General features: G+C 42.9%; 1 protein-coding gene across 1 annotated transcript in view; it reads left to right on the top strand.

Moving 5' to 3' along the window:
- rtn4rl1b (reticulon 4 receptor-like 1b) overlaps positions 1–9,669 on the top strand; it is a 130,097-nt gene extending 120,428 nt beyond the window's left edge. Inside the window, exons 2-3 of the mRNA XM_068715720.1 lie at positions 5,752–6,203; positions 6,814–9,669. Of these exons, the coding sequence (XP_068571821.1) occupies positions 5,752–6,203; positions 6,814–7,704 (1,343 nt within the window). The 3' untranslated portion in view covers positions 7,705–9,669. The remainder of the gene's footprint in view (positions 1–5,751; positions 6,204–6,813) is intronic.
- Positions 9,670–24,934: the final 15,265 nt, after the last annotated feature.

Below are 24,934 nucleotides of genomic sequence, written 5' to 3'. Positions count from 1 at the left end.
GCATTGTTCAGATTGCTGGGAAAGAAAAGGCGTGTATAAACTGATGCAAATAGAAAAAGATTTTATGTCAAACTTGTCATTTATAGGTGTTGCTCCTGATTGTAGCATTTGGTATGGCTAGTCTTGTCTGATTTTGTCCATTTAAAAATGCCTGAGATGACTTTATGATATACATAATAGGGTTGTAAAACAAATGCATGAGCAGAGGATGTGTTCTGAACAGATAGGGGAAGAATTCATGCAGTTATCTTTGCCACATCATCCAATATTGAAGCCTGGCACTATGACCAAAAATGTATATCACGGTATTTTGTAAGATTATACCGGTTTCACGGTATATCACGGTATTTAGTTTCGCGTTAACGCATTAACTAATTAACGCCGAAAATGATTTTATCTACCGTTTAATTATTAAGCGGACATTTTTAAACACAAGAACCGGCGGTGAACAGCTGTTTGTGTGGCGTCTCTTCAGTCTCTTCCTGCTTCCTTCACCTACATTCCCCTGGGTCCTAAGACCCTCCAGGTACAGCCTCTTATCATCCTCTATGTACCAACAACATTTATAAAAAAAATACCACACAAATTACAGTCTAATCAGCGTTGCATATGTGTCTAAAGAAAATACCCCAAAAAGCAAAAATGAACACATGAAAATAACTCACGTGTTCTGCTGAGGTGACGTAGGTTGCTCGTGTTACCACCAGCGGCATCAACAGTGGCTCCAAACTCGCCACACGTCGGATTCTTTTAAGACCAGAACACGTCCAGACCGCAGACACAGCTCCTCTCGTGGGCTCAGACTCTCCTGGTTCATCTCCGGTCTCTCTCTTAGTTCCTCCTGCGTCGCTCTGTTCTGTTCTTTAAGTAACGCGACGGAGCCTCTCCCAGCTGCTAGCAGACTGTTGTGCTAACGGGCTAGCTACCGAGCTGTACCCAGCATGCTGTTCGGCGGTGACATTTTATAAATGTACAGTGTCACAAATTGCTTATGTGTCACAAACTGTTGTGTGCCGTGGTGTTGCCCTGTTAAAGAGCGTTAGTTGTGGGTTATTAATTGTATAAACCGTAGCTGTACTCGCGGCGGACAACATATTTTGCTTCCTGTTGAAGAGTGACAGCAGTTGTTTGTGGCTATACCGGTATACCGGTATATGAATAATTCATATCATATGTAAAATATACCGGTGTACCGCCCAGCCCTACCTGGCACTTTGCATGACATGATAATAGATGGAAAAAAATGACAAGTTTCAACAGTGCATTTTTGTCAATGGTTTTCTCTTTTAGACACTTAGAACTAAAGAATAACTTAACACTCATCAGGGACTCCTCTCATTATATACACAACCTCCAATTGTTCAAGAAAAGTCATGCAAAACGACCAGCGTTGAAAACTCTCGTTCTATTTCCACTACTAATTTACACCCAAGACCAATAACGGTCACACATCTCAGTTCAGCCTCATGCAGATATTTTGACATAAAGAGATATAGATATAGATTTTACACCCTTATGCCGTCGTATAGGTATAGTATAATATGAATATTCACCATGTTGCAGATAGCGACACCACATTTAGTTTCACAGAGTCGTTGCAACACTGCACACATTTTGTCAGCAGGGGTCTTGAGACAGAAGGATGAGCCCATTCAATCAATAATCAAACATATTGCTTCACTATTAATAACCACTGGGTGCCTGAACATGATCGTAAACACCTTTTGAGTGTGGAGTGAGTCGAGACATTATTTAGAAACAGCCAATAGCGAGAGCGAAAACACCAGGGTGCTTATCAGGGTCTTTGGAGAGACACAGGAAATTGAGTTTGTCCAGTCTAATTATGGGCAGAGTCACGCAGCTCTACAGACGTACCATTTCCCTCCCATTAGCAGAGATGTGTTATTCATGAGGGCAAATCTAGTGTGAACTCTGCCTCACTGATATTCTACACAGTCACTTCTCAGTCTGTCAGGGGACCCGAGCCATTGTGTGTCCTTCATTTACTCATCTGTTTCCGTTTCTGCACCCCCCCCCCCCCCCCCAAAGAAAAAGCGGCACTTGGTGATGATGAGGTCATGGAGTCAAACGCGCTTGTGAAGAGCTATCGATAGCATCTGTCACATAGACTGTATATAGAAACATACTCTGCTTTATTCTCTATTTTACTGTAAATGGCACCATGATTTACCGAATGAACATCAGGGTTTCTTGATGAGGACTTGAAGCTAGGGATTGAGACCATAAACTCACATTTACAATGTTCACTTTCTCATATACCTCTGTACAATCAGACTCATTCTTGCAACCAGAGGAGTCACCCCCTGCTGGCCATTTGAAAGAATGCACGTTTAATTAAGGCACATCCGCATTGGCTTCACAGTAACCAGTGTGGAGGGAAAAGTGGGGATGAATGGTTGTGGGCAGTGGAAGGAAAGCTGCATGGGGAGAGAGTCGGAGGTGAGACACTTGTGACAAGAGTGTAAACACAGCTGATGGGATAGCTGCTCCTTTTTTCCTTTCCAAAAGCACATTATCATTATCACATTTGCTTTCAGAGCTTCTCCTTTATTCTGCCAAATTCCAATAGGCACTATTGGCAGATATGCTCTGTTGTGTCCAAAGCTATTTATACAATACAATCTGAGCTGAATAGCTCATTGTGTGAGAGCACAATACATTTATGACACACATTCATTTCTTATATTTTCATTTAAGGACAGCATTCCCATACAATGCTTATGCTTTTGCTTTTGTGCTGAAAACCAGTCTCCGTATTCAAAGCCCTTTAAACAAGTGTCAAACCGGCTTTTATGTTCGTCTCACTGACGCGATCTGCTTCATTCGTTCCCGAAACATGACGCATCTGTTGCTGTAAATGCTTGTAAAATGTGTGTCTTAGTGTGTCCGCAGAGAACTTCTACATTCCCGCATTGACTGATGCACATTCGTGTGAATGCATGTGTGAATTTACATTAACATCAGGATTTAAAGAAGTGTTTTGGAGGTGCGAATACATGCTGGAGCTGAGATCAGTGAGCTGGCAGGTGTTAAGTCTCCATCGAGAGTGCATGTTACACCAGCTTTAAAAGAGAGCACGCATGACCTCTGTGTGGCTGAACACAAGAAAAAAATTCCCCCCCCCATCATTCAATATGCATGCAGAAGAGAGTGTATGAGATACTTTCAGCATCTAAAGAGCATCCACATCATAAATTCATGTCTTCTAAAGCCTCATCAGAAATCTAGTTAAAAGATTTTGTTCTGGAGGGAAGGAATAGAGATATAACACCTTTTATCTGCCATGCCTGTAATGGTTTTCTCTGTAAATTGGGGTATTTGGCGAAGCAGTAAAAACATCCATTTTAGAGGAACAGATTAAGCAGGGTAAAGAATCTATTACTTTGTCCTGACAAGCTGAGGAGAGTGAGAGAGGAGAGGAGGCGCATCCTTGTGTCCAACCTGATTAGCAAATCACTGATTCAAATTGTCTCACTATCTGGGCAGCTTTTGCATTCTCATCCCCTCGCTTTCCCCGTGCATCACACTTATTCCTGTCCGTCTCTCAGCCGCTCACATCATTTTCCTAATTCTATTGACATGCATGACGTAAACTGTTAATAGAAATAGTTTAAGACCTCAGAAGAGATTTACTGAAAGTGAGAAGATCACTTTAATGAAGGATGGAATCCCTTCCTTGACTTCCTGCTCAGGCAGGAGTATGATTTGATCTTGGAACAAATATCAGCAGCAAAAGACGGATTCAATTTGTTGTTTTTTTGTGCGTTCTTTATGGAAATGATTCTTCTGCGTGGGTCAATATTCTGATAATATGTGAAATACAGTAACATCTCAAGTACCTGGGGGCTGCTGCTTAATGCGAATGTTCTTCAAACAGCGGGAGGGAAATTGACTGTGTCTTGTCTTGCTTATTTGTCTGATACATAAAGCAAACCTTTATTTCCCAAAAAGTAAGGCAAAACACTTTCACCTATTCATTCAGTCAGCAAGTGCCACGCTTGATACATCTTTATGGAACTGGCGAGTAGAAAGAAAGATTTAGATAATATGCTGCTGCAGAGCAACAAAAAAGAAAAAAAAGTGAAACATCGGTGTGACAAATCTGGAAATAGCCAGTAACAAAGTAAAGGATCCACGTACTGATGCAGGGCATGACGTTAAAATTAAAAGTCGAAATAAAGCCGAGGGCTATTGTAGTGCTGTCATGGCGTGTCACAATCTCCAGCTGGAAATATCCCCACAGTGCACACGAACACGCGCTCAGATTCAACCTTTTGCCCGTGTTCAGCCGTGAAGAATCGCTCCATTTTGTGGGCACATTTCTGGTTTAGGAGGATGCTTGCATTTCCATTGTTGCCCAGTGGCAGGGCTTAACAAATAGGATTAGATCCGTGCCCGAGAGAGCACACTCCTGTTCAGGTGACACGCAGCTCCATGCTCCAGCTCTGCAACTAGACACAGAGAATTACTGTTAAAGGTCAGTGGAGTCAGACGCTGAATGTCACAGCTTAGCCACAGTTTGGTGAGAAAATACATTAGATAAATACGCCTGTCTCTTGGCGGAGAGTTATTCTGCGGCTCCTGAATTTCTAGCATAAAAGACCCAGAATTACAGGGAGAGTTAAAAGGCAACAGAGGCATATCGATTAGAGGCAGTGAATCAGGCTGCTGCTATGCTGTGAAGAATAAATTGAATAGAAGACAGCCAGAGGTTGTCAGATGGAACTTTCATGATGGGCTGTGTGAGTTGTGCTCATTTTAGATGAGCCTGTGGATAAGTCACATCTCCAGTCTCAGGGATCTGGGGAATCATGTCACCGATCAGAAAGCGCCTCGGAGCAGCTTACTACAAGTTGAAATAAGCATTCCACGCCCCATTTAACAACACAAAAAGACTGATCACAGCCTCCGCTCACTGCAAAGTAGTGCCGATGGAATCAGGGAAGGGATTGGACTCTTAATAGCACATCTCCCTGGTGGCGGAAATATTGAAAAGGGTAATTCTGAAATAGCTGCATTGGCGTCAAATCAGACAAGAGTGCTGCGACTGGGATCCAATCAGCTTCACAGAGATATCTTGTGATTCACTGGAGCAGGAGTTATTGTTTGCTTTCTTCAATAGACTCCTCGTTGTGTGGGCCAAAATACACTCATTGTATTCAGCAAGTAAACTATGACAGAGAGGGTCCATATGTAGCACTGTGGCACAAGTTGAGCCAATCAGAGAGAGAGAGAGAGAGAGAGAGAGAGAGAGAGAGAGAGAGAGAGAGAGACGACATCACTGTGTAAAAACTAATACAAAATCAGGCTTTCAATTTATCTGCAAAATTGTGACTCAATCCCCTTTGAATTCTCCTCAGTGTTTACTGATGTGTGACCTGTGTTGTATGACTTCAATACATACAATACATTTCAATTTAATTTAATGATCCCCTGACTTGTGTGAGTTTAGGGCTACTGGGGCAAATGCTAGCATGCTAACATGCTAAACTAAGATGGTGAACATGGTAAACATGATATCTGCTAAACATCAGCATGTTAGGATTGCCACCGTGAGCACGTTAGCATGCTGATGTTAGCTTGATGATGTTAGCTTTTGGGGCAAGTACAGCCTCACAGAGGCCCTATAGAGGCTGTCAACTCTTTGTGTTATTAAAATATTACACTTCAAGTTTTGATCTAGACAAGGAGGCATTAACTATCTCTTCTGTGTGTGTGCACTCTCTGCAGGCTGTGGGCTGGAGTTCCTGCTGGTTCTCTGTGGACTCGAGTTGTCCTGGTCCTGCCCCCGTCACTGTATCTGCTACACTGCACCCAGCACCGTCTCCTGCCAAGCCCACAACTTCCTGTCGGTCCCCGAAGGCATCCCTCCCGACAGCGAGCGCATCTTCTTACAGAACAATAAGATCCATCGCTTACTCCGGGGACACTTCAGCTCCAATACGGTCACTCTCTGGATCTACTCCAACAACATCACTTACATTGAGCCGTCCACCTTCCACGGCTTCACGCTGCTCGAGGAGTTGGACCTCGGAGATAACCGCCACCTGCGCTCCTTGGCGGAAGACACCTTTCACGGGCTGAATCGGCTAAATGCGCTTCACCTGTACCGCTGTGGGCTCAGTTCACTCCCTAATAACATCTTCCAAGGCCTCAGAAACCTGCAGTATCTCTACTTGCAGGTACACTAGACTGTTTCTACCACCAAGACTCTATTAGGGCTGTCACTCTTCCGCAAGAACAAATTTGAACTTACACCACCTACGTAGACAAATTCTAGACTATGCTGTAAAATTAATGTGTTGTTGATTCACAGTGCCTCCCCTGCCTTACTTGAGTGACAAGCTGGCAATTGCATTTTACATCAGCATCAGCAAACAAACCGCACTTCTAGCCACAATTTTTCCATCTGTGGTGTCAAATCCAAATTTCTTCTGTGCATTACATCGCAGATGGTTTGGCGTCACGATTATCCATTCAGCACTGCTTGTTAATTCTCTCCATTTCGTGAAAATAACCACAATAGTCCCACTTTTCCGAAGGCATGCAATAGGTCAGATGGAAGCTTCCCCTGGAGTACAAGGCAGAGCCCGTAGTGCTTATTCACTGAGAATTCTGAATTTGAACAGATGATCACAGATTGATGCTATTTGCATAGTGTGCTGATTCATAAAACGCATTCATAGCATGTAGACACAAGTTATTGTGACAGTAATTCAGCACAATTATGTTGGAATGAAAACTTTGTACAATGTGTAGTCTAATGATGGTACGCTCTCTGTATCTCCTCAGGAAAATCATCTGAAGTTCCTGCAGGATGACACATTTATGGACCTCCACAACCTGAGCCACCTGTTCCTGCATGGCAATCGGCTGTGGAGCCTTAACCAGAACACCTTCAGAGGCCTTCGAGCCTTGGACCGACTGCTTCTGCACCAAAACCAGATCGAGTGGGTTGACCGCCTGGCCTTCCACGACCTGAAACGTCTCGACACCCTCTACCTGTTCAACAACACCCTGATACAGCTCTCCGGAGAGTGCCTGGACACGCTGCCCGCATTGGAATACCTGCGCCTCAACGACAACCCCTGGTCATGTGACTGCAAGGCCCTGTCGCTGTGGGAATGGTTGAAGCGTTTCCGAGGCTCCACGTCTTCAGTGGGTTGCCATGCGCCGGCTGATATGGTTGGGAAAGACCTGAAGGAGCTGCGTAAGGAGGACTTCCCCAACTGTTCACCCACCGTACCTAATTCTGAGTCCAGAGCCCAGACAAACAATTTATCTGGCACGGTGAATCCGTCCATCAATCGTGGTGTGGTGGTGGGTTCTGGAGGGCAGACCCACATTGTGCACCCCTCAAGGCCTGGCCGCTCTCGGAACTGCACGAAGCCTCGGAACAGGGGCAAGGGGAAGGGTGACAATGAGGTTCACCACTCGAAGGAGGTCATGGCAGACAAGGAGGATTCCTCCCCGGATTTCACAGACGGGGGCAAACATGACCACACATCCCCAGACGGCACCATCACACGGAGGAAGCACAAGTGTACTCCCCGGACCACTGTTCGCCCCCCTAGTGGGGTTCAGCAAGCCAACAACAGGGCAACCTTATCCCAGTCATTACTACATGTCTGTGCCCTCGTTGCGGCCTTGATAACGACAAATATTGACTTCATTCTCCGCTGACCCTCAGAGGGTTTGGAAAATGAAAAAAGGAAAAAAAAAAAAAACAGCCCTCAGACCCTCTCTTGCTCCTGCACTACAAGGCCTGTGTGTCTTTTATGTATGTGTGTGTGTGAGTGTGATTATATGTGTAAATGTAGTGTAGGGAGCTTTACTGTTCAGACTGAAACAGGCATCAAAAGCATCAAACATCTACAACAGAAAGACTCGCGGCACAAAAATCGAAGGGACTGAGAGACAGAGAATGACAAAAGAATAATGCACACCAAGCTTGCACTGCCACTTGTGCCAGTATGATTTCATCTGCATATGTCTTGGTACCTTATGTATTTTTTAACATCTGTTTTTCACTCAACTGGAGCTCAGATATATATATATATATATATATAAAATAGAGAAAAGAAGGAAGAGATGACAGAGCAAATGAGGTAAACTTGTTAGCTCTGAGACATATAAGCTAGGTGTTCAAGTGCTCCATCCAGCGTTAACTTTCAGTTCACAGTTTGTAAATTGTTATCAAGTACTTATGATAAGTCAATGACCCTGTCAGGCCTCTGGCGCCAGTCCGTTTTGCCCTCATCCTTTCTGCCAAATGTATTTTATCCAGACAAATGGGTGTAAGTGTTTCTCATAAACAAAGAGGTAAAGTGTAAGCATGGCAATAAATAGTCGTTCAGTATCAGACAATGGAATGTGCCATTAACACCGCAAAATGGAAATCTATAGCCACAGATGTTTTAAGGCTATAAATAGAGCAACCATTAGCTCACACGCTACATGGAGCCATAACAAATTGTACTCTCTGCACGATGCTGACCTTTTTTTAGGTACTTGTACCAACCTTTCTAACAGCATTTCTCACTGGTATTACATTTCTACACACAGCTCTGCCTCCATCTTCATTCAAACAACTTCTCTCCCTCTGTGCAATCGAATATTAAGCTGTCAATTGTTTCAAAGATGACGAGGACTTGCCGCGCGCTGTTTTTCATTTGCTTGGAAAACGACGTGTGTTGCCTCTGGGAGATAAAGCTGTGAATATTGACGAAGTCTGTCTATATCTTGTGTCAGATGTTGTTCATTTGATTTTTCTAAGACACAAAGTGGACCTAGAGACGGATCCCTGCTGCGGGGCCGACAGGAGCCTTAGAGGTGGAGGGTCAAAGGGGTGATTTCTCAGTTTCCCGGTGAGGTGGCGCTGAACTGATCCCTCCTCAGCGAGGGCGGACCTCCCTCACTGAGAACGTGAGGAACACATTTTTTTTTTCTCAATCACTCAACGTCAATGGAAGACTCGAGGAAAAAAAAAAAAATGTGCGCGTCAACATCAATGACTTAATAAAACATTAAAAAAAAAAAGAAGGAGAATGAAAGGAGCATGGCGAAACGAGGATCGTGCAGAGAAAATTACGCCACTCAATGAACTGATGCGATTGTCCATGGATGTGGGGATCCGAGACAATCGCCTCTGAAGTATCAAGGGTTTGCAGTACAATGCAGATCGACGGATGGACACTTGCGGGGGCGTCTTGCTGTACTTCTGGAGCTTTTGTGCCTCCCTTAAATCTACCGATAAGATGGTGTTTGTATCAATGTGAACTGTACCAGTACCAATGGAGACAAGAGGACTTCTTGCAGTGCTGATATTAATCATTTACTGTATTACTATGAGAAAAAACAATATCAGTGACGTTGATGATGATAACAGGGTTTTCTGCTCCTCCTGTCAGGAGGAGTCTTTTCGGTTTTTGATTTTCTGGTGATTCGTTTATTTACGTATTTTCCATGTTATATTTTTAAAGCCTTTTATTTGTTAATGCACAATTCCTCACCTCCCTATTTCTTGTTCTACTGTATGCCTATTCATCTTCTTTATTTGCCATAATTCAATTGTTCAGTAAGTTATCATCAGAAAACAACAGTACAAAAATGTTTATAAAGATATTAAAATCTATATCTTCTTATGTCTACCGTTGCAGTCTGAGTCTGTTTATTGCTGTATTTAATGTTTTATAGACTTATTAAGAGAACGTTAAAGCCACGCTGGATCCCCTCTTCTTGCCTTTATTTCCCTTTAATTCATTTACACCAGAAGTTGATAATGCCAGCAAATGTATGTTTTGTTTCCCCCCCTCTATCTTTGCTCTGGTTTGCATTTTGTCTCCCCTGATCAGACCTGCTGGCTAAACTAAAGCTGCTTCCAACAAACAGATCCACTCTTTCTGTACACATAGGATTTATGTACAATAGACAGTGTAAAAAATATAAGCGCAATGTTGGCTACAAATGGAATAAAAAAAAAAGCCCATTTTATCAACAACATACAGAAGCTCCTGAACAACAGGAAAAAAAAAAAGAGAAAAGTCTAAGTCGACATGCAGACTATGGTGTGATATATTGCAGTTCAATAAATCATTGAAAACCACTGAAGATATTAATGAAAGTGTCACGTTGAATCTGTAGATATTCCAGGCTATTATTATTATTATTAATGGCCCTTTAGAACATAAATTCTATTTCCTCTTCTTTAAATTCCCCTCACCGAGATAGAAATTGATCCGCAAGTAAGTGTTCCATTTTACTTTTTTTCCCCTCATAATTGTGTTAAATGATAAATGAGCACAGAAGCAGAGGTTATATGCATGGATGAGAGTGGGGTGTAATTGTATTCATAGTGGCATCTGGTGTTTGATGCCCATCTACAGTACTAGATTTCAACCCCCTCCAAAACACCTACCTCAACTGCTCTTACTCTGCATCGGCCAATGCTTTCTGCTTTTCCTCCACATAACTTAATAAAATCATTATTTTTGGTTCCAAGAATAAACATTTTATTCCTGTAGAAGCTCAGAAACTGTGAAAATCAAACAACTAAATGAATAAAGCCAGAACCCAAAGCCTACACAAACCTTGCCAATTCTGATGTTTTGATGGTGATGATGATGATGTACACAGTTAAAGGAATTAAAAAAAAAAAATAGTTTTGTTTTAATGCCAAAAATGCTTCAAAACATATATCAATAATGATCAAGTCCAAAGTCAGCTTGGTTGATTTTCCCTTTTTTCCATGTTTGAGTGAGCTGCATGAGATGTTAAATGATGAACAGGAACAAAATGAGGCATCCCTGCATCCATTTGTAACTATTTGCAGGAGCTGATGGGGTGTGGGTTTTCTAATAAGCTCGTTCACATGCACACAAACATCCATCACTGTAATTTAGACAGCATGACATGCACTTAGTAAAGTGAAGTGCATTGAACTTCATAAATCTGAGAATAAATATGCTTATTCGCTGTGTTAAATGGAACGTTTTCCATTTTAATATGGCTATTTACACCGACTGTAGGGTAAATTAAAGGCGAGACTAACATTGCCGTAAATTGTTTCAAAGAGATTTATTTTCATGAATGATGTACCGACTCTTTTCAGGGAAATCTTTACTTTCCAGTTAAACTGCTCAACCTGCTGAATTAAAATGTATTCTTCACCTCCAGAGAAGTATGAATGGTAATTTATCTCAACTCAATGTCATTTTACAAGCTTTTCGTGAGTTTTTCTCGGAGGACAAGCGACGACACCTGAGCAACTTCCATTCACCGATGACAACCGTGACCTTTGGGTTGAAAGAGCTCATCCCTCAGCATTCCGTCGCTCGTGTCCACTGTCCTTGTCATGGTCCCTCCAGCTACACATCATGTCTTACACCACTCCAGTTTTCCTCTTGGGGGGTGTGCTGTCTTAAGGGTGTTTACCAGTAATCTTAAGGACTAGTTCAACAATTTTGGGAAATACTCTACTTCAGTCTCTTGCAGAGGGTTAGATGAGCAGATAGATTGTCACTCTCCTGTCTGCCTGTAATGGAACTACAACCAGCAGATGGTTAGCTTAGCTTCGAAGGGAACAGCTAGCATAGCATATAGGCTGCACACCAATCTAGGAGTATAGACCACCTCGGTCCTCCCCCGGATCCCAAACAATATCTATTATACAGTACTTTTAAACCCCAGAACTCCACCCTTGAACCACCTAACTAGAGACCAATGTTTTTGACCAGGAGCCTGAGCACTGCCCCCATATAGGACAACATGTTGCCATGTGACTGGCGTTCCATTCGCTGATAAAGAACATGAGATGTATTTGAAAGCAATAACAGAGCTAGAAAGAGGACCTCGAGCTGAGTTATGTCATTCGACCGTTTGTAATATATGCAAGTTTAACCTTTTGAAAACTAAACAATAATGACAATTTGACCTTTCATTGGCTGTCATTGTTCATCATTGTTAACTCTGAAGACATATTCCTGTAATATCAATGTTTAATATAGTGGAGGCACAGCAAGCTTTTTCAAATTACATAACACCTGTTTTTCTTAAAATGCTGATTACACTAATTGTTGGACTAATGAAGAAGCAGTAAATGCGGAAGAAAGCCTGGAAACAAATGGCACGATCGCGATCATTTCCAGCTCAGAGTTATCTTGTAGGTGGAGAGTTTTACACTGAATTGTTTGATTTTCCTCAACTTTGGGGGCAAATTAGTATCTGACTCACAGACTCTCATCTGACTCGACCCAGTTATTTGGAAAAGCGCATCAAAGGCTGGGAGGTAATTGTGATTGTCTCGCTGCAGAGGAGGAGTGATCGGCGTACAGTGAGGACCCAGTTCAGCTGGCGGATCCTCTGTGTTCTCACAGACAGGTAGGACGCCGACGGTATCGTTAGAAGCTGGAGCCCAAATGCTGCTGTATAATTGGAAAGGCGGGATGAGGAGCAGTCTCAAAATGTGGAACGTGGAGCAAAATACAACATTCAGAGCAGCAAACAATGCAAAGATACAGTGGAGTAATGTCTACCAGAGGGAAATCGCTCTCCCTCTGTGTGTGTGTGTGTGTGTGTGTGTGTGTTGTTATTCAAGCTTTTCCATTCTCTGCTTACATAGCCGGGCTGGCAGCGCAGGCTTTTTAGTGCATGTTCTTGCATGTGAGCGTGTGCCCCACAGGCTCGCTCACGGCCATCGCTCTCTGCGCTACGCCCATACGGCGGTTACAACTGATGAAGCCGTCCCCGACCGATGGACGTCGGCGCAGAAGCGTAGCACCCTCCTCCAGTTCCCCTTCAGGTAAACACTTTTTTTTTTTTTTACCTCTGTCAGCACAGTTTACCGTTGTTTGCATTGTTTGCTGCGAGCCGTCTCCACGCTGAGAGCCGTTGAGACGCAACTGAAATGCTCCCAATCTCGTATTGTGTATTGTGCACCTTCTGGAAAGTGAGGGAGGCAGAGGGGTGGAGGGAGGCTGCAGTGCATCAGCTATTGAGCGGGTAGAGTAGAGTAGAGGGGAATTGGCTGGGATTCATCGGGGGAGGAAATGACACACAAAGGGGACACAGCCAGATGTGACGTATATGGTTATGAAACAAATAAGAAGTGAGGAGGGGGGGGGACAAAGCACAGAAGCAGTGAAATATTAAATAGGTGTTTGAGACGTCACAATTCTCCAGGGGTCTTTGTATAAATATACCATGTATACATTTACAAAAATAAGCATCACAAAGCCCTTATTACACTTCCCCACGACACACTACGGGCCTCCCAATATAGCATCAGCATGTGTGATTTCACATCACTTATTCATGCGGGAGAGAGGCAGCTTGTTGATTCATCCTTAGGCGTTGTAGTATTGTGGGAGGCAGCGACGCTCTCTGACAGAAATACCCTCCTCCGAAAAAAAAACGCCGCCTTTGACTATACTTGTGCCCGTTTCGTGGCTTTTTAACTGACTCACTGTCACTTCTGTGTGGCTTTAATTAAAACCAAAGCAATTAGAAAATTGAAAAGGAGATGAAGAAAGTGGGAGAGCTGGGAAGGGAGACGGCACACTGGGGGGATATGATAATTAAGAGCAGACACACCACAAAATGCCTCCACATCTAGTGTGACTCTCCATTCCCGCTCCTTCTTTGAGTCCCACTCTCCCAACTCAATCACAAAGCTAATATCACCTCTTTCTCCATAAAATCCTTTCTTATTCCAGCTCTTTTTATTTTGTCTATTTATTTAGCTTAAAATCCCCCCCAGAGCGGTGGCGTGCTCCAGTTCTCCAAACCAGCCAGCCTGCATAATAAAGTGAGAGGACTAGAGCAGCCCAAGGCCACATCACGACCTGCATGGATTAGAGGCTCGCTAATCCTCTCGTGTTTGACCTCAAGTCAGACGGAATATGCAGAAAAATTACTCCAAGTCAGCATGGTATGTTTCTCCATGACAATACATCTAGGTGACTTTTTTTTTTTTTGGTATAGGAGGAGGAGGGAGGGGCTGGTTAGTGCAGTGCTACTCTTCATGAATCACGTTTTCCCCAGTGGAGAATGCTTACTATTAAGTGCTCTGCGGTGCCCATGGCTTGAGCTGATTCACCAGGAAACTTGTGACTTGAGCTTTCTAGAATTCAAAGCTCCTTTATTCAAACGTGGGACTGGTTTTTGTTGCCATAAAAGTGTACTCACCACTTCCCAGGGAAGGAAACAGACCATTAAAGCAGGTTGTTAGCATGGTAACATTTTAGCCAGATCAACTGTTGATTGGGAAAAATGAAAGATGCCCTGGATGTCTGCTGGGAGGTGTTCAGAGGTGAAGAAACCAGATGTTTAGAGTGTTTTTCTCTCCTTAATAAAGGCAAGAGAGACAACGATGATTGGTGAATAAAGCATGGCGTACTGGAGAAGTGTTTTGCGACTTGCACTGAAGCTCACCTCTGACACTCTAAGGACTTTATAGCAGATAATGAATCGTTATGTAATGATTAGTTCATGAATCACACGTTAGGCTTCAGAGACCTCAGCTCTTTCACGAAAAGCAAACCTAGTGAGTAAAGACAGCAAAGTGGAGAGATTTCGGGGTAAGGCCTCGAAATAACCCTCATTGCACAGGAACGACCAGGAACTGGGTCTACTGTGACGGATGTGTACGACAGACAGTTCTGGTTATGAATATACCATTCACCATTGTTTTCCCTTCCAAAATAAGTTTGGCTAACTTGGAGATCGGTTCAAAACCTGACCACACATTTTCATTTTGCCCGATTTTAGCCATATACTTGGTATTTAATGACGGCCAATGAATGAAATCTTAATTCCCCTTTAAGACAGATGCACTTCTCTGCTTCTTCCATCGAGCTCACATCCCCTTGGAAAAGGCTCTTTTGTCCTGATCAATGCCTACAATTAACACACACGATTAATTGAGGAGGCCTGAGGAACACAGACGTTGTCTTTTGAGTGTGAAGCAGCCATGGAGCTCATCACTCCTGGAGGGGTCCGCGCTCCAGTCAAGAGGCTAATGACACACACACAGCACTTTCTCCCCCCCCCCCCCCCCCCATTATTAATTACCCCTGTGGCAGATCTGACAGAAGAGGAAACTCCTCCACACAGCAGCATTTTATTCTGTCCTCTTGAGATGCGCCTTTGTGTGTTCTGCATTGAATGTATGCAGATATTTAATAATCCTAATTGTAACACAAAGACAAAAATATCAAATAAAATTACGGAATATATGTATATGGTATGCACTGTACATCTATCATAACACAGCATTTAAACAGGAGTAGGTAACTTTAACATGGTTTCCATACCTAAGAGTGATTACGTCTACTGGTCTAATATGTATTCCTCTGTCCACTCTTTCTATATAAAGTCACATTTGACAGTGATTTTGGATACATCTTACATTTACAGTATTATTATTTTTTTTTCAAAAGCCTAGAAGAAGCAGTTACTGTCACAACCTGTCATGAGATCAAAGTGTGCATCTGTCAGGCTGTACAATCATGTGAAGATAATGCTATAGGTCTGTGATAATCCTGTGACCACAAGAGGCCAAAACAGAAACGATGACATGCTGATGACACGTCTTCAAAAGGATCCAGTGACCTTTTACATAAAAAAAAAAGGATGTTCGGGGGAAACCAAAACTCTGCTTCCGTTCAGCAACATAAGCCACTGCTACAGTCGACTAGAAGGGATTCCATCTTTATCGTTGATTAAGCTCAGACGCTACAGAAGAGGTGAAGTGGTTGTTGGTGAACAAACAGCTGTTCTCGTCCAATGCGGGAAAAACTAAAAGCATTGTAGTCAGGTGTGTCGTTAGTGTCGTTCGTGTCGTGAGCCACTAGACACGTGACTCGTTTGTCATTAAGTAGGAAGTTCGCCAAAGTTAATTTTTCCTGAACTTAAGTTGTTTCGTTGCCTAAGCCTTACTTCCTGTAAAGACAGAAGTTTATTTTGAAAAGACACTATTCATGTGACCAGCTGACACGCCGCTAGAGTGTCTTAGTATTAAAGCTTGGGGGTCATTGACCAGGCGTCGTTATTTGAGAAGTTGGCAGGGTGCTGACAAACTCAACACAACTTGCTAAACCGTCTCAGAACTTTTGCGTTTCCTCTATAATTGGTGCCAAATAGTTCTTACCAGGAAAATTCCTAGAGAGCTGTGAAATGGAGGACTCTGAAATCTCATAACTAATGACTTGCATCTGCACTGAGACTGATTTATTGAAAGACGTCATCCTATAAATCCATCCTGTGAAATTGGAGTTACAGGGCATCGACATACAGCTGCTGGCTTTGAGAGGGAGGGAGGCAAGAGAGGGAAAATTACATTTTTTTTTTTCATAGGAGTCCATGTCCAGATATCTCCCAAGTTTTTAATTTGAAAAAAAAAAAAAACTATGTTCTGATCTTCTGACAAAGTGGCTCTCTGGATCTCCGCTGGGTACAGAGAGAATGAAAATATGCTGATGTAGTGATTTTGCCACTCACCTTGAGGCTAGCCAGTGATGGACCCTCACAAACCCACTTAATCCTCTCTGCCTTTCGAAGTACGGAGAAGTAACACAGCTTTAGCAGAGCAGACTGGACGCATCCCAGTGCTTCGGCGCAGCTCTATTTGAAAGCAACGAAGGGCGACAGTTGCTGCTGATGGGCCTGATCACTGGGCCAGCAGTGTCTAATTATCATGTCATATTCTGAACACATTTCAATACCACACTGGCATCGCTCCCAAAGCCAACACTTTGAAGCTGCGTTCGCGTTATGCACAACAATAGAATGGAGTTTAATCATCAAAGAGGGTTTTGTTTCGTAATCTCTTTGTCTTTTTAAAAAAAAAACAAAAAAAAAAACAACGCTGCCATTAACACTGTTTCGAGGATTACAAAGTTTACAAAGTCAAGCCAACAAAAGAAGACACCACCAAGTGTGTGTGTGTGTGTGTGTGTGTGTGTGTGTGTGTGTGTGTCCCTCACATGATCCACATCCCACATACTCAGTGGGAGGCTGCAGGGTATCCGAGGTCGGGTTCAAACTCGTCTCGCTGCCTCGCTCCGCGCTCTTGCCCCGCAGGCGCAGGCATCACTCAGATAAACACACACCCACGCCGACAATGCATTACAATAACGCTCACACATACGTGCTCTTAACGGCACATATTTGTGCATGTGATGCCCGTGCACGTGCACGCACACACACACACACACCAGTGCACACGGGTGTATCAGTGCGCCTGAACAGCTTCCAAGTAGGTTTGTAGCACCCATGCGAGCGCCAGAGCCCAGCTGTGTTTACAGAAAACAAGCCCCGCTGTTGTTTTCAGAGGCTGCGGCCAGATTCCAGACATCTGTGTGTACCAATGCTATATCTGCATTTACACACACACACACACACTTTGTGCGATTCTTCTTAGCGTACAAGTGTTAAGGTTCGTATGCAAGAAATTAAGAGACACCGCGAGCAAAACCTTTGGTTTTTTTGGGGGGGGTTTGGTTGTTTTGCTTCCCTGACATGTCTTCAGTAAGACGAGTAGAAAGAAAACATCCAAAAGACACATGTTTAGTCTATTTGTGTCAAAAGTTATAGATAGTGCCTCATTTGCATACTTAAACATGCAATTTCAGAGCAGTTGGAATACAAATATTATTATTGTCTTAATGTAAGTAATCAGCTGGGGAAGATTTATGGTGATATCTATTAGTTCATTCTTTATTCACCTGTAGCGTCTCGCCAAATGTATGGAATTTTACAATATGGCCGTTTTTCGGTTTCTGTCACACCGACAGGCCCGAAATCTCCACTTTCTCCATCGAACTTTCTAGTTTAATTCCTATCTCTATTCTGAAGGTTTTTACAGAAGTGGCTTTATCATTCATAGCCTGATTCATATAATATTTTATTCTTAAAATTTAGAGGTATCCAAAATCCCTTCGACTCGATTATGTCAACAAAATATAACAATCGTTTTCAACCTGGCTCATCCAATGTTCTGGAAATGTAGGCAAATCAGAACATATTTGGTAAGATAAGGCCTCAATATACATTTTCAGAAAACGTTCTGTACTAATATAAGTAATCAACCAGGCGATATCAATGAGTGACTCCCCTTGACGTACCAGCAGGAAAGCGTAGACAGACTTCATTTTGAGCTAGACCGATTAAAGTTATGTCTTTAGAACTACACATATTGAAAACAATTGAAGTCTGCCCGGCAACAGCGCTGGTCTGAGCGACATCTTTGCCATAGTGGCCAGTTGGACACGCAGGTCACATGATGTGACCGACTTTCTCCTCTACACAATCATTTCATGTATAATAATGGATGCATTATTCTATGTTTTATTTATTGTGTTAAAACCATTTGAATATTGATTTGAACAGGCGAAAACAGAGAAGAGAAGAGTCAACATAACTTAGTCCAGTAACATCTGATCATACCTAACATAACATCTTTGAGGCGATCAGTCAGCCCCTCACACCTGGTGCTTATGACTGTTAAAGAAGGATTCATATGCTTAATGTTCAGATAAGGCACAAACAAACTACTTCGTTAAGCTTGGGAAACAAAGGTGGTCATGGCTAAAAAAAAAAAATGATAATGTTGACTGAAAACAGGATGTGAGGAAATCGCTATTTGGTGACGCATCACAAAGTTTTCTCTGTTATTCTAATGACTTCATTTTGCTCAAGGGGAGAAAAGCTATATTTAGTGTATTGTCAATAAAGGGATTTGCTGAGAAAACAGAATAAGCTGAATAAGCTGAATAAGCTCACGGCGCAACTAATGTCAAAAGTTGAGTAAGCATGCAGTTTAAACAAAATGTTATATCAAAGTGGAATATTCCTTTGAGATGCTTGTCAGCTTATTTTCTTGAAATGTGCCAGACTTGTGCAGGAAGGGAGATGGCAGGCTGCGTGAATACCAGAATATCCGAAGGACTTTTTTGTTTTTTACGAAATACGCCCATCTCTCCAAAAAACAATAAAGAATGTGGAAAAACCAAATGCTTGCCTGCGATCCGCTGCCGTTGCCTCAACAATTAATTTGCTGCTCCCTGACAGTACTTCAATACTATGAGGCTGCTGTATCACACGTTTAGTGAGCAGAGGGAAGGAAAATGATGGTAAAAGGCAGGAAAGATGTCACTTTGTTCACGCTACCGCTGCCTCTCACGATAGGGGGCAGTTCTGCATCGATTTTGTGTCAAGTGCATCACGCCCCGCTTTAATTGGACGTGTGCATTTGCAGTCCTCCAAGCTAATTGCAAGAGGCCACGGCAGCTCAAGACGGGCCGCTGGGACCGGACCAGCGTGACGCTCGACAGTTCCGGCCCGGTTTTACAGCCAACAAAGGCCGCAGCTCGGCAGCAGATAAATCGCTCCAGGTCGGTGGCAGAGGACCGGCCCCCGTTTTATCGCCGATGCGTCTCTGGTGTGACAACGTTGTAAACGCCAATATCATCATGGGAGGCGAGTGTTTTGATCAATAGCGGCTGTGCAAAGTCAGAAAAACATCCTTGTTCATGTCGGAAGGCTGCTGCAGGTGATAGTGAGTGAACCGATGAGGCAGGATGGATCTTTAAAGTAGCCTTTTAATCCAAATATACACACAGAATGAATATAGTTATGAATGAATAAGTTACCTCCCATGAAAGAGCAACATAACGGCAGCTGTGTCTGCTCTTTTAAGCTATAACATGGTACATTTGGTACCGTTTGTAAACAGCGTTCAGCTGAAATGCCGCATATTCTACATTTAAGGCAAAAACCTTCCAAGTATGGGAACTTCCACGCTCAGCGACGGTTGGCGTCTCCAGCAGTGTAACAGGCTTTCAACTAGAGAGAGGGAAAGTGAAACCAATGTTTTAAGTTACTCATTAAAGAGTACCCTGCGGAGTCCTCTTCCTTTTCAGTCACCTTCTCAATAAACCGATTTATCCCATCCTTCAGACCCAACGAGCAAGTAGAATGCCTTCTGCGTGGTTTTTCATCCCTAGTTAGCAGCTTGTGAAGGTGCACTACAGCAGAGCACGAGAAGCACACCCGCTCATTAAAACGCTGCTCCATGCGGGAGCTTAGTGGGTTAAAACCTCCACAGAGCACCTTTAAGTCTCCCGTCAGGTGGGTAGAGTTGGACCGCAGTCTCCCCCCTTTGCAGAAGTCCAACCCCTACTAACCTTGCCCAGCATGTTTCTCTTGGCTTTGGGAGAGCACAGCTGGCATGAACAGATGTGCAACCAACATGTGAGAGAGTGGTGTGTGCGCTCCCTAAAGTCCATTATCTAATGCAGTACATGATATTAGTACAGGGGAGGAAGACCAACAGCCTTCTGGATTTCTAACACACCTGGCACGCCATAGGAAGTCTCCATCTACATCTGTCTTTTATGCAGATCCATTCTGTAGATAATAAGAAATATATTTATTCGACACTTTTTAATCTTTCAGTTTGCGCCGTCTCTACTGGATTGCGTTATATATTACGACGTCTTTGTGTTTTGTTGATTCTTTACATAATATATAAAGGGATGGATATTTTTTTTTTTCTTGTAATGGCAGTGAGAGCTATTTCACTCGACTCCATGTTAGTAGCTGAAATGCTGTCTCAGAAACCAGTCTTTAATCTAAGGATTTGACTATTAACCACAATAAGGTAGACATGCGAGTTGGCATGTGGATTCTTACTGAAGACAGGTGGTTTACTATCTGGAAGAAAAACACAAAAAAAAAATGGTGGGTAAGGGGGAGTCTCAGTGACAAGGGTGATGAATGGGAAGATAGATGAAAAGATAAACAGAGCACAAAGAAAATGAAAAATGGTAAGGAAGTTCCTTTTCTTTTCAATTTAATGGCAAGGAATGGCCTGCCATCTTTAGTAACAATGTTTTTGCGTCGCGGGGCTATCAAAATGTAAAAATGTACCCAACAGTGTCCTTTGCCGTCTATACCTGGGGGTTTGAGCTGGAGAATCGGGGCTTCCACATCACTTCCCCACAGCGCTGACAGCAAACGGTGAGGCAGCGTTGTGAGTGCCACTCAGTCACAGGGGACTAGCGGTACCGCTATACATGCCAGCGTGCCGTTATATCCTTGCGTTCTAAAAATAAGATGTTAAACCCTTCGGAAAGAAAAAAAAAAAAAAAAAAAAAAAAAAGCTGCCTCCCATCTCACTTGGTTTGCTAAGTCGTCTCAACAGGGAGACTCTAAGAGATTCCATCTATCCCATCAGCTCCGGTGCAACTCTTCTCTATCCAACAAGCACTCGGGAGGCAACTGTCAGAATGCGAAGAAAAAAACAAAAAAAACAACCCGGCGTTACACATTGAAATTATTACCTCTGTAGAGTTTCACATCAGTCAGCGTGGAAGGCGGTGCGCAGAAAATACATCTTTTTGAGGTCTTTTCATGAAGGTAAGGTTTCTGATCAAAGAACTGAAAATATTTCGGGATGGCTGTGATGCCATAGATTTGTAAACCCAAACCAAAAAGGAATGCAGACATTCCTGTGAATACAGCAGGTGGGAAAAAAAATAAATAAATAAAGAAAACAGATTCAGCTCAGGCGATCTTTGGTTGCAGAAACACCTTTCATGACCCACACTTTAAGTATGTAAAGCCTACACGGGCCGTTGTTGTAGTTCAAAGTGACAACAGCGCCGACCCAGTCTTTGCACTTCTGGCTGTCAACACTGAGAGAACTGAGCAAAAATGGAAACCACCTCTGCTTCCTGTCCGTTCTTCTTATGTGTCCTCTGTAGCCCCATCACAGTCCATTAAATTCAAGCTTGTCAGATCAAACAGGCTCTCTCTCTCTCTCTCACACACACACACACACACACACACACACACACACACACACACACACACACACACACACACACACACACACACACACACACACACACATAACAACCCCCCACAAGGACACAAGGAAGTGAGGGGGTGCCTTTTAATTCACAGAGAGGAGAAAAAAAGCTGACATTTGCGGACAAGTGTTGGTTCTGCCCAGGGATGCTGCGAGGCATACGCACACTGTCCAGTGCACTCAATTAACGGCATGCTCCGTGAAAGCCTTTGATCTGCGTTCATACGATGAGGACACGGCTCAGCATTTATTGTACAACACCTACGGAGGCGCATACACACCACCGACCCGACCCACCAACGCTAGCACTCGGCCCTGTGCTCGAAAGATAGAAACATACCGATGCTGTTAATACGGAATATGGATTTTATTGCTAAACGGCATGGCGCACCGAAGTTGCTCACCATCTTCTTTGATTTATAGTTGCGCTCGCGTTTTGTTTACTTCCTTTTTCAGTGCGTCGTCTGTGAATTGACGAGTTGCTGGTTTGATCCCCTCAATCGCTGTATCCAAGGTCAAAAATGGACTTTAAACCTCTATGAAGGGGGGAGGAATTCTGAAGTGCAAATGCACAGTGTGATGGAAACAATAGAAAATGCATTCAAAGTGGCCCGTGTGCATACGATAGCCTCGAGAAAGTGGCACAGTAATATGCATAATATTACAATCTAATATCACGGATAACGTGCAGATTTACATAAGGCTTACCTATTTTGATGTCAATTATTCAAACCGTTGTCTATACTTTCCATACATGTGGAGTCATTATTAGTTTGTTTTTTTTAAAGATTTTCCATTATTATGAAATATGAACTATGAAATGCATTTACAGGCACATTTTTAAAGATGCTGAATAAATCACTGATTGAAGATTTGTATCTAATAACTCGTGTTTGGCCTTGTGCATTCCCACAGAAGAATACACGTGGGGGGGGGGGGGGGGGGGGGGGGGGGGGGGGGGGGGGGTCTGTGGGAAGGTGAGGTCAGTGTGTATAGAAACCAGCTTCACGTCCTTCAGTTTGCTCTTTACTATAGTCGTACCACATGATCGCTTAACTGCCAGTTTAACACAGGCAAACGCATGCACCTCAATATTCAACAGGCATAACTTCAGTATCAGTAATAATACGTTCAGTGTACTGAGAGTGATTCCTGTAAACCCCCCCCCCCCCAGCATTATAGTACCACAGCAGTGGTGAAATGAAAAACCTGAATACATTTTTAATTGCTGTCCATGATTCATCGGTTATACTGACATGGCCGGAAGATGATATCAGCGGACAGCGAAAGGTTTAATAAAAACATGATTGCTTAAAATGTTTCTTTTGATATCCGCTTGGATTCGGTTAGATCCAATCCTAACAGTGTTATAATATGGCTTTCTTAAATTAGGAAACAAAATGGTATTTATTAATAATCAATCAAACAACAAATAGCTTAAAAGAAAAACAGCTGCGAGTTACCTCGAAGGAACAAGCTAAATTCATATGTATTTTAAGGAAGCGAGAATTTGACTTTGGCACGTTGTTCAAGGATAAAACAAAAAGGCAGTTGCAGAAGACATCCATCCAGAAATGAGTATTTATTTATCAAATATCTAATCCTATTAGCATATGAACTCTTGAGTTATGGCCAAAACATGTTTTGACCACTAATATCTAAAATCGGGTCATCCTTAAGTGAAAGTGGAAGTTTATGCCAGATGAAATGAAATTCCCTTCAGGCGTTCACGAGAACGGGACGGACAGAAGGACGACGACGACACACACACACACACACACCTGGGGGACAATTAAGGGACACTTTCCTTCACAGCCATAATCAGCCCGCTAATGACAGAGATCAGGTCAAACGTCTTTCTGCATCCTCACGCAGCACTCAGCGTTTTGTCAGCATGTGTCACAAAAACATACATTGAACACGACAGAGGCTTCCAACTCGGGAGGCGAGAGGCTTCGTCTCTGCCACTCCAAACTACAAATGTGCTCTATTTAAGCTGCGCGGGGTCAAGAGGGAATGGTATGCGCTAATCGTGATGCTAATTTTTCTCTGACACATCACCGCTAAAAAAAAAAAAAAAGAGAAAAAAAATATGATTCAAGGGAGGCGCTATACGGTTGTATATTATTTCCAGTCATGAGCCGCAGCTTATGCAGCATCTCACTTATTATTCCTCTCTCAGAAGGGGTAACGCTGTGTAAACAGTGAGTGAAGAGCGCTCCTGTATTCCCACTGTACAACAATGAGAGTCCCCGGTTCTCCTCGTGGGCCTTTCATGAAAACACTTTGACAGTTTGCGCCGACTTCAGAGGCACCCGCCCCTCCTCTACCTATTTCATGGACTCTTGACATCACAAATACAAGGATTAACTTGTTTTCCCCCTGAAGCAAGTGGAAATTGTAATAAAAACAAAAACATAACCTCTGCTCACTTTCCTGTGACAAATAAAGTGTGTTATTATACACGGGAATTGTTTTTAAGCCCACTGCTCACCAATCCATCCGATTTATTTGTCCGTGTTGAGAGGCTTGCTTAGTTAGTAGTTGTGTGTCGTGAATGTGACTAAGTCAATTCTAAGCATGCTGGCAAAAGTCTTTTTTTTTTTTTTGTAATTCAGTGAAAAATTTGGCTTCAATATTCGCAGCATGGTTACTTAGGTTTGTTTTCAGCAAAAGAAACGGCATTATGATGTGAAGCAAAAGCTGGAATCGGCTACAACTTGCAGACATCAACATGGTGAGGATATGCATGTCTTTAAAAGCTGCTGCGTATTGTACTTTAACGTTGAGAGAAGCAGGTTCATCATAATGACAATGTACTGCGTGCAGATAGTGAAATATATCTCAGCAGAAGCAACGCATTTGCTGACTTAAGTAAATGATTAGAAAGCTGCTGTACTGGATACATACAACAACAACGGCTGTAGTGGAACAGTCTTTTTGGTTAGTAAGGTTACTAATGAGTGAAATGAACTGGGAGAGTCTCAGTGGCAGCCTTGATAAGAGCTGGTCAAATTCTCTAAAGGCTAAAGAAAGGTGCTT

Source organism: Cebidichthys violaceus, unplaced genomic scaffold (assembly GCF_023349555.1).
Source record: "Cebidichthys violaceus isolate CVI_PGR_0920_01 unplaced genomic scaffold, fCebVio1.0.p SCAF_1, whole genome shotgun sequence".
NCBI classification, from domain to species: Eukaryota; Metazoa; Chordata; class Actinopteri; order Perciformes; family Stichaeidae; genus Cebidichthys; species Cebidichthys violaceus.
This window is presented reverse-complemented; position numbering and strand designations above follow the sequence as displayed.